This window comes from Equus quagga, chromosome 5 (genome assembly GCF_021613505.1).
Source record: "Equus quagga isolate Etosha38 chromosome 5, UCLA_HA_Equagga_1.0, whole genome shotgun sequence".
In the NCBI taxonomy this organism is placed as follows: domain Eukaryota; kingdom Metazoa; phylum Chordata; class Mammalia; order Perissodactyla; family Equidae; genus Equus; species Equus quagga.
This window is the reverse complement of record NC_060271.1, coordinates 131687572-131697744: the sequence shown is the minus strand read 5'-3', so window position 1 is coordinate 131697744 and position 10173 is coordinate 131687572. Positions and strand designations below refer to the sequence as shown.

The following is a 10173-nucleotide window of genomic DNA, read 5'->3' as shown; positions in this document are numbered from 1 at the left end:
TTGTAATAGTCTCCTGATTTGTCTCCTAACTTCTACCTTTGACCCCTATCAGTCTATTCTCCCCACAACAGCCAGAATGATCTGTTAAACATAAGTCAGATCATGTAACTCCTCCAATGATTTCTCCAATTTCTCCAAGTCAAAGTTAAAGTCCTTACAACCATATTTTGCTCCAACGTCACTTTCTACTCTCCCTTTAGCTCCTGTTCCAGGCACTCACTGACCTCCTTGCTGATCCTTAAATGGCGTGGCACGAGGCTCAGGACTAGGAATTATGGATGGATGTTCCCAGCATGCCTCTTTGCTCCCTTGCCTCAAAGGTCACCTTGTCAATGAGACCTTTCTTGACCACCCCATCTAAAACTGAAACCACTTTATGGCTCCCATTCTCCTTTCCTGCTTTTCTCCTTGGCCTTCATTCCCATCTATCATACCATATATTTTCCTTATTTATTTTTGTCTCCCCACCAGAATATCATCTCCATGAAGGCTGGGACTTTGGTTTACTCTGTTCCCTGCTGAATCCCCAGGACCTAAAATATCGCCCGTTTAATGAATAAATCAAGGAATAAAAGTGTCCAGTGAAGGAACAGCAATAAAAGTTAACATTAGTGAGGCCCTACTATGCGAGGCTCAGTGATAAGGGACTCACAGGTAACATCTAATTGGTATAGAGGAGGAAACCGAGGCACAGGGAAGCAGAAGAGCCGTGATGAGAAACCCAGGTCTAACTCAACCACGTATGTTCTTTGTCCGGAAGCGCACGCCTCTCGGTGCTGTTCGACGCCAGAAGGACGGGGAAGGCCCCGAGCCCGGTCCTCGCCCCGGGACTGGCCCTGCACGCCGCCTCCCTTGCCCCTTAAAAGACTAAGAGGGTCTTGGAACGAACGCTGTCAGAAGAGCGTGATTGAATCAGCCCAGCGTTCGGCACCGCCCAGTTTCTTACTGGTTGGTTTCTGTTACCTCGACTACTAGAAAGGGATGCAGTCTGGGAGGGGGATGCAGGATTCGCGGAGCTTTGCCTCGCGCGCGAGCAGAGGTTTCCCCGCGGCCGCAGGCGCCGCCCGGAATCCAAACTCAGGGGCTCGGTTTCCGCCCGGAGGGCTCCTCCCGACGCTGCCGGAAGCGGCGCCGGTGCCGGGTAACGGGCCCGGGCGGCGGCGGCGGCGGCGGCGGCGTCGTCATGGACCTGGACGAGGCGGTGAGGGGGCAGCGCGCCGGGCGGGCCCGACTGCGGGGCCGGGGCAAGGACGCTGGGGAGAAGGGGCTGGTAGCCGGAGGCTGGCTGTGGGGGCGTCCCCCGGCCGAAGGAGGGCGGGGCGGAAGGCTGCGGGCGGCGGGAGGGATGGGGCTGGCGGCCGCGTGTGCGCGGGGTTTTCGGAAAGAGCTGGAGGCTGTGGGTGGAAGCGTTAGTCGAAGTGGGTGTGTTTCAGGAGCGGGATGAAGTTGTTGGCTGGATGAGGAGGGTTCTGTGGGTGGCCCCACATGGCTCATCCTCTCTCGCCCGGACACTCACGGGTTCCCAGGGATGCTGGGGTGGGCGAGGGGGCGCCGGGGTTGGAACCAGAATACCCCCAAGTCGCCCCTGCCGGTCTCTGGGAATCCTCGTCACGGGCCGGTGCAGGGATTCCAGGCTGGGGTTTGGGGACGCTCCAAAGTAACGGTAGTTATCAGGACAGGTTAATGAAAACTGCACCAGCTCGTCGAAATAAACTTGGCATTCATTTTTGACATACTACTTAAAACACCTCCCTCTGATGGTGTTAAAGGAGTATTCGGTAATTAGATCAATGATAACGTCAAACACCAAAGAGGTGGGAAGCAGTACTTTAGTGCCAGTCTGTGCGTGTGCGGAAGCTTATGGTGATAGAAGGACTTCAGTCCTCCAGCACCTAGCTCGATGCCTGTTACATACAAAGTTGATCCTCCTTATATTGCTGAGTGAGTAAATGGAAGCTCGAAACAACCCTAATAAAAATCTGGTTGTTTTGCGGTGAGCATGTGTTCTTAGTGTCCTGGAGGAAGTTCCAAATGGTACGCTATTTCTAGTTTTTTAATCTTCTGTATACTTAAGTCTTGTCATCTCTTTTTGTCACAGCATTCTCAAGGAGTATTATTTACTCATCTTTTTTTTCCATTTTACCCCTACCACCTTTTCTTCTTTTTTTCCCTTACACACTGCATATTTTAGAAACATTTCTTTAATAGTTTAATTTGGTCTCAAACTGCTCAAAGACTGAACTGCTATTTTCCTTGTTTGTAGATAATGTCCCTGATCTATTTTCTGGTTTTGATTATTTTTTATTTATAGAGTAAAATTGCAGGGAACCCTATAAGTAGAATTGCTGGGTTTGGGTACAGTGTGTTGAGTGTGGTTTCCCTCTTCTACAGAAAGAGTTCAAGGAACGCTGTACTCAGTGTGCCGCTGTCTCTTGGGGTCTTACAGATGAAGGCAAATATTATTGTACTTCTTGCCACAACGTTACAGAAGTAAGTAATCGATCTCATTTATGAATCTGCTTATGTTTTAAAAATTGCTGTTTCAGCCTGATATGTGGCATAGTTCCCGAAGAATCGATCTATTTTTATCACTCATGCAATGCCCGACTTCCAAGATCGTAAGTCGTCTTCCAAAGGCTTACACACGTGTTAAAGAATTTGTAGATCAGATTTAGGATGAGTTTTTGAAATGATGTTGGGCCACATATGTACATGATTTCCTGATTCAGACTGTATAGTCTAAGGGGAAATGATTAAAATTATACTTAGAAGATTATTTATTTCTTTTTATTAGTTAATACTTATTAAGAGTTTTTAATGTGTTGGGGTAGCTTAAAGGTTTGGAAGATGGAGAGTTAGCAAGACTGAGGATTGTTGGGAGTATTGGAAATATGCTTCGTTATCATTTTATCTTTGTACAGCACCTCATAGCGTTACAAAGTGTTTTCTTATCCGTTACTTCGTTTCCTTCTCATGATGACCTGTGGGATATACTCTTATGCCTATCTATAGATAGGGCGAGTAGGGCTCATGAGTTCAGTGCGTTTGCCAAAGTCACATAAGTGCGAAGTGTTCAGCCAGGGCTTGAACCTGGGTCTTCTGACTCCAGTGTTCATTTTACCCCATCACACTGCCTCCTAAAACGGAGATTGTCATACTGTCCTGTAGAACCTTGGTAATGAGGCTACCTTACACTGAGAGTGCTGGGTCGTGTTCTGCTTACCACACCTTCAGGGCAGTATAAGCAAAATAATCAAGGATGTGGACAGTCTGCTATTGGACAGGCTAAACAGGCCAAGACTCTTCTCTCTGGAAAAGGATTTGCTCAAAATCTACAGATCCAAGAGGGAACAAATATTGCCTTCACCATATAGGCTTAAGGAAGGCAAATTTGGGACAGATAAAAGTAATTGTGTAGACTTCTGCTTCTGGCCAAGATGGAGTAATAGGAACCAGGTTTACCTTCCCACCTTAAACAACTAAAAGCCTGGATAGAATATATGAAACAAGTAAAACAATTTTTTTTCTCAAGAAAAGTGGTTAATTTAGCTTGTGATTCAATCACACAAGAGCTCTTCTTTGAGATAATCATTGTTCTTCAGTCTGCAGCGTAAGTTTTTATGTCTACCTCTCATTTAGTCTCACAGAATATTAAAAAGATAAGTACTCCTGCAATGGAATCGTTGGAGTGATGGATATGTTCATTACCTTGATTGTGGTGATGGTTTCGTGGATACACACACACATCACATTGTACACTTTAAATATGTGCAGTTTGATCCTCTGCTTTGATGCATGTTAAGGCACTAGCAGTTTTACTCACCATTTACTTTGCACCAGCGGTGTAAATGTGAACACAGTGAGGGAAGATTGCATCCAGATGGACTATTTGGCATTAGCAGGTGAAGTTAGCGTACTGTTTTTGTTTAAATTAAACTACATTAACTAACTGCTACCTTCATTTATGTCTTTGATAATGTTTCTGTTCATTTCTGTCTGATAAAATCTGCTGCAGTCATTTTTTAACTTGAAAGATCCAAATACCGTTACCTTGTTCCACATTTGAAAGACTGGTCAACTTGTGTGGAGTAACTTGTCAAGAATACAGCATTCTAGCAGGTGGGCAACATCTTATATAGGCCAAAACCTAACTCAGTGCCTTCCATATGATAAGCAAAGCTGTGTGTTGCACAGCTTCAGTGGTTACTCTTGGCTTTATGGCCGTCCGGGTGTCTTCTTCCTATAGACTAAATGTGATCAGTGCTGCGTGGAGTGTGGTGGTGTAGTGGGCAGTGTAGAAATCAGTGGGCAGGGAATGACCAATGAGACAGTAGTTACACCTACGAAGAGTGGAAGTCGTGGTACAACTTGCTCTATTTTGCTGCCCCTTTCAGTACCTTCCAGTTTGCTCTGTATATAATTCTCAAGCTGCAGATACTCTCTACAATCTGGGAAAAGGCCTTCTGAATTGGTAGAGGAATTAGAATGTTACCTTGGTATATTTTTTACAGGAAAAAATTTTGGGGGTCTTAAGTGTGGCCAATTTATATAATAGATGTTCTTGCAACTATTTCATGGATATTTAATAAAGGTCTAGGCTAGAATTGTGTGATTTTAATAGATTATGATTATAAGGGCAGATTCATTATAGAAAATTTAGAAATTATGAAGATGAAAGTTAAAATCAATAATCTCAACACACAGCATTTCAAAAACTTTTATTTAGTCTTTTTTTTTTTTCTGTGTATGGGAAGAGAAAAGAGATGTGGGTGAGTACTATTGAATCTTCTGTCTTAATAAATTAAATATTTTCCTGTTATTCTGAACATTAGTGGACATTCTAATTGAATGTATAACTATCCTACAATATAACCACTCACTAATTTAATTAATTATAGCTCCAGTTTGGTTATTTAGCTTTTTCTAGCTTTTAGTTATTTCACGTTTTGTCTAGTCCAGATGTTAAGCCATTTTTTTCCTGCCCTCCAGCTTACTGTGTATATAATTCTCAAGCTGCACATACTCTCTACAGTCTGGAAAAAGGTCTTCTGAATTGGTAGAGGCCTACTCTTTATAGCTTTTGTCTGTCTTTGCTGGGTAACTGCTTTGGTATGTATTCTGATGTGTCTTATGTTCTCAGTGTGGCCAACCCACTCCACCAGAACTGCTGCGAATATGGTTTCTGTGACTAGAGAGAATGAAGTCCCAAAATCCTATTGTTGGAGATGTTTCTTTTATTCTTTTTTTTTTTTAAAGATTGGCACCTGAGCTAACATCTGTTGCCAATCTTTTTTTGTTTCTTCTCTTCTCCCCAAAGTCCCCCCAGTATAGAGTTATATATTCCGGCTGTGAGTGCCTCTGGTTGTGCTACATGGGCCGCTGCCTCAGCATGGCCTGACAAGCGGTGCTACGTCTGCGACCAGGATCTGAACCTGTGAAACCCTGGGCCGCCAACGCGGAGTGCACGGACTTAACCACTCAGCCACGGGGCCGGCCCCTCTTTTATTCTTAATCAAAGTTGAAAATAAATTTCATTCCAAATCTCTAAATTTAGAGAAATATATAAATGTTCCCTGTTGATTGAAAATCTTCACCTTACTTCCATCATTAAGACTTAATACTTTTATTTATTGGTTGTGAGAGAGGCAGAATCTTAGGTACCAATTGTTGAGAGCACTTGGAATTGAAAACTTTGGGGTGAATTGTACTCAGCATTTAGTCATTCTAAAATCCTATAGGTTTGATTAAAAATGAAAAGTAGTACTTTTATAATTTCATAAATAAATCTGTTTTGCTGCAGTATTCAAACACAGAGAAGTAGGATGAAACTAATCTGTAAGTAGTTCAGGCATTGCCAATTATAATAAATATGGAAACCATTTTAATTCCAAAGTGTGTTTTGGATGTAGAAAAAAGTAAATAAATTTGACTTTAGGTTTGGTGTGAAACAGTTAAAAAGAGATTTAAAGTAAAAGTTTATTCATTTGACAGACATTTATTTAGTGTTTACTGTGTTCCAGGCAGTTTTAAGTACTGAGAACTTTTGAATGAGAAAGCAATATAAAGGTTAACCAGAATGTTACTGTTTATGTAATTTTCCCAAAATGTTACCATCATTGGTCCTGACACTAACAATTTGGTTCATAACACTTCCCCAGAGCGTGCTCGGAAATATATTTAGAGAGATGTGAAACTCTCTCCTTAGTGGTCTGTTTCTGTTTCCTGCAGAGATCTAAGGAAGTTGTAAACACTGGGGCTATTCCTAATACTAAAATACAAGCCATCAACCGGGGACTTAAAAGAAAAAGAAAACTTGGTAAGCTCTTTCTTCATATGCGCTTAGCATTCTTCGGTCATGTTTTTCACCTTCATGATTTGGGGATGTGGAATGGAATTTTAAATAGATTCTAGAGAAGCTGCCAAAATTTAACTAGATAATCCAAAATGGAATTAAGGTGGGTAATTATTGATGGTAAGATTGGAAGCAGATGTCTTAAAGCAGGGCCTTTTTTTATCCTGCTTGTCAACGAGTTGCTTTTCCAGGGGAGCAAACGTTATACAAAAAATAATAATAGCAAAGGGAGCATATTTCTTTTTATCTCTTGGCGTATGTTTTTCTGTTCTTTATCTATTGTCTATTATGAGTGTGAGTTTCTGTGCTTTTAAAGAAAAATGTTCATTTTCTGAAATGATTCAACTATGAAATTGTCAGGTTAAGCAGGTTAAGCATGATATTCAACTTTCAGAAATCCATTTTTCACATTTGATTTTGAACACACCCTTTTAAACTATGGAAGATTATTTTCCCTTAAAATAATCTCAGCATGGGTGTGCTTTGAAATGGAATCTATTTCATAATGCAGTGAGTACATGTAGTTAGCCATTGTAGAGAAGAGTCTGAGGTAAAGTCTAACTGATGCTTTTTATTTCTGTGTCTAATTACCTAGGGCCAGATTCTCAGGTTTGAAACCAGGCTAATGATAGTAGTGTAATCTTCTACCTGAGGTAGCTTTAAGGATACACACACATGAAATATATTATATTTGTATAAATGTTAATGAGATATCTGTGTGAAATACATTGACGTTCCTAGATGAATAAGAGAGAGAATGCCTAAATGCTAAGCTGTGTTCCTGTTTAACCTTTACAATGACTATTTTTATTAGGCTAAAACTTCATTAATTTCAATTAGATTTTATCAGAGTAAAACCTGATTAATTTGGACTTTACCTATCTAAATAATTAAAATGTATAGTTTAAACTTAAATTGCTGAGGGAACTTCAGATGCTTCAAATTAGATGTCAAGTGTCTTATATTCAACCTCTTTATCCTTAGTTTCTACATCTGTAAAATGAGAATGTTAATACCATTTGTCATATAAAATAGGAACCTAGACTCAGAATTTAAAATGTGGCTATCAGTTTGTAAGAAGAATGTGCAAGAAGAGACAGCATGTCTATGTAGCTTGCAGAGCTTCAACTCCCTCAACTTGGGAATGCATCAAAATTACAGGCTGTCTGTTTTACCCTGTACAACCCGGAGACCCTTTCCAGAAATTGAGTGAGTCAGTGTGACACTGAGGTGAAGGAGGGGAGTAGGAGTCCTGTGACGTATGCAGGGGAAAGGGGATCTTGGAGTCATAGTAACAGACTTCAGAAGCTGTGTGTAGAAAGTGCTGACAGCATACTTTTCAGAGTTACAGTATTTGTCCAGCAGGGAGGGGTAAAACAAAGGTCTTAACAGATTTTAACTTTTTTTTTAACTGGTAATAATATTTAAACATGCAGCTCTGTCAACTGGAGTGGTAGATTTCTTCACAATCTCTTAGGATTGTTTTGAGGATTGAAGATAATAACCTACTTAAGATAGCTTGCACACACCTGGTACCTAGGCAGAGCTCAATAAGTCTTAGTTTCCTTGCTTTCAGTTTCTCCCTGTAGCCTAGAACCATTTCCAGAAAAGCAGAATGCCCTTGAACAGTTTATTCACTTTGTTCTTATTGGGCTTTCCTGCACTCCTGGACCATCACATCTTGGCTTTTGTTCTTTCGTTCTCCAAATACTTCTTGTTCCCTTTCTTTGTGAGTTGGAACTCACAAAGGGGTGGTAGAAGCAGTGGTTGAGTACTGAGCATCCTTTCATTTAGGATTCTGCTGCGCATTGTCCACTACGGTATACATTTTTAAAACTTACTTTTTTTTTTAACATGGTGACTATTAATTTTCCTGCCTTTTACATTAATATTTCAGAAAAACTGTAGATAATTTTAAATATTTAAATTCTGATAAATTATAAAAATTATGTTTAGCTTTAGCATTTGTGTGTAAATTTGCCAGATTTGTATGTTTGAATGGAAACCCTATTCAGGGGTATACAAAAAAATTGCAGTTGCAATGTGTAAAACACAATTGTCACTATTTAGTAGCATTACTGTTAGTAAATTAGGAATACAAATGTCTGAAACATGTTGTATGTCATTTAGAGAAAGGCTGGGATTGGTATGTGTGCGAAGGTTTTCAGCACATACTCTATCAACAAGCAGAAGCCTTAAAGACCCTCGGAGTAGGCCCAGAGTTAAAGGTAAGTCCATTTGTGGCTAGATGTTGGCTTTACATTTTGTTGTTTGAAGAACAATAGATTTAAAGTGAAACTAAGAAGAATAGTAGGGTTATCAGTAATAACGTTAGGGATACTAGAAGAATCATTTTTCTGATGTTTTTGCTTTAATCCTTTTACTAGACCAGAAGTTCCCGAAGTGTGTTCTACAGAATGTAAATAAGCAGTGCATCCAAAAGAAAATAGTAAAAGTTTTAGTCTTCAGATATTTAGGAAACATTGGGTTAAACAAAGTAGAACAAGCAACTTTGCAGACTTAAATTGGTGCCTTTTATGTGTTAATGTGCTTGTTTAATTTCCAAGGGAATGTAGTATGTAGTATTCACAACTTGAGAACAAAATCCTTCGATGTGTGTATGTTTGTGGAGCGTCCATCAGGACTTGGTTTCCACAGAACGCACTTTGGGGAGTGCTACGTTAAATCGGAGGTGCTCAGACTTGATTGTGCATCAGAATCACGTGGAGGACTGCTCAAGCACAGATTGCTGGACCGCACTCCAGGGTTCTGACTAAGTAGATCTGGAGTAGGGCCCAAGAATTTGCCTTTCTAACAAGTTCCCAGGTGACACTGATGCTGCTGGTCCAGGAATCACACTTTGACTTTGCTGCCTCTCAGGAGTACCCATGGTATCCCTGCTATTATTTGAGTTTCATATTCCCTCATCTGGTTGAAGCCATTTCAGGAATTTTTTTAAAAGCCAGTTATTTAGCAACAAGTGGTTACTGTACACTTGCTTCATGCCCATCATTGGAAACAAAGTGCTCAGAGATCTAGCCTAGCTGAAGAGAGGGTTTTGTGCATCTGTGGAATGAGTAAACACAAAATTATGTAATGATATGCTCATAGATAACAGTAAGGGCAAAGAGAAGAGGGAAAGATCAGTGTTTACTGAAGTCACCAAGAACAGATTTGTAGAGGAGTCTTTGCTATTCACACCAGAATCTAGGGCAAACCAAAACACAATGCCCTCTGGACCAACCCATGGCCTAAATGGACTCTGAGGCTACCCTGAAAGTATTATAGGAATTAAAAATCCAAAAACATGAAACAAGAGAGGCTTACCCATGGCAATCCTTGCATTAGGTATGATTGCTGGTAGTCTAGGGCTTTGTGAATCTGGTTTCTCCCTGCATAGTCATCCTAGGTATAAGAGTTTTTAAATAAATAGTTTGATATAGTTACACCAAATAGCTTCAGTAGGGTTTACTCCTGTATAGCCTTCTACCCCCTTCATTGGGGTTAATCCTGAAAAGAGTTTCTCTGAAATTAGCCAATGAGCCTAACCACTTAGACCTCCCCAGGTCATGGTGCTAGAGCGGCATTATGCTAAGAACACAGGCTCCAGAACCAGAACTGACTCCAAGTCCTATTCATACCTTTTCTGCTTATTGGCTAGGTCATTTTGGCCAGGTTACTCAGTTTCTGCAGTGATAAAATAGAGATGATAGCTATCTTGCAGTATTGTGTTAGAGCTAACGGATGCCTTGTACCTAGAAGGTGATGAATAAACGGAAAAGTAGTTCTGTCTTGTTTTGTTCGTTTTGTTTTACTTTCAC

The 10173-nt window shown here is 40.7% G+C and overlaps 1 protein-coding gene across 1 annotated transcript in view; it reads left to right on the top strand.

The window, feature by feature from the left end:
* The first annotated feature begins 1147 nt into the window (after positions 1-1147).
* TAF1B (TATA-box binding protein associated factor, RNA polymerase I subunit B) overlaps positions 1148-10173 on the top strand; it is a 70439-nt gene continuing 61413 nt past the window's right edge. Inside the window, exons 1-4 of the mRNA XM_046662590.1 lie at positions 1148-1201; positions 2392-2490; positions 6229-6316; positions 8483-8580. Coding sequence (XP_046518546.1) covers positions 1184-1201; positions 2392-2490; positions 6229-6316; positions 8483-8580 — 303 coding nt within the window. The 5' untranslated portion in view covers positions 1148-1183. The remainder of the gene's footprint in view (positions 1202-2391; positions 2491-6228; positions 6317-8482; positions 8581-10173) is intronic.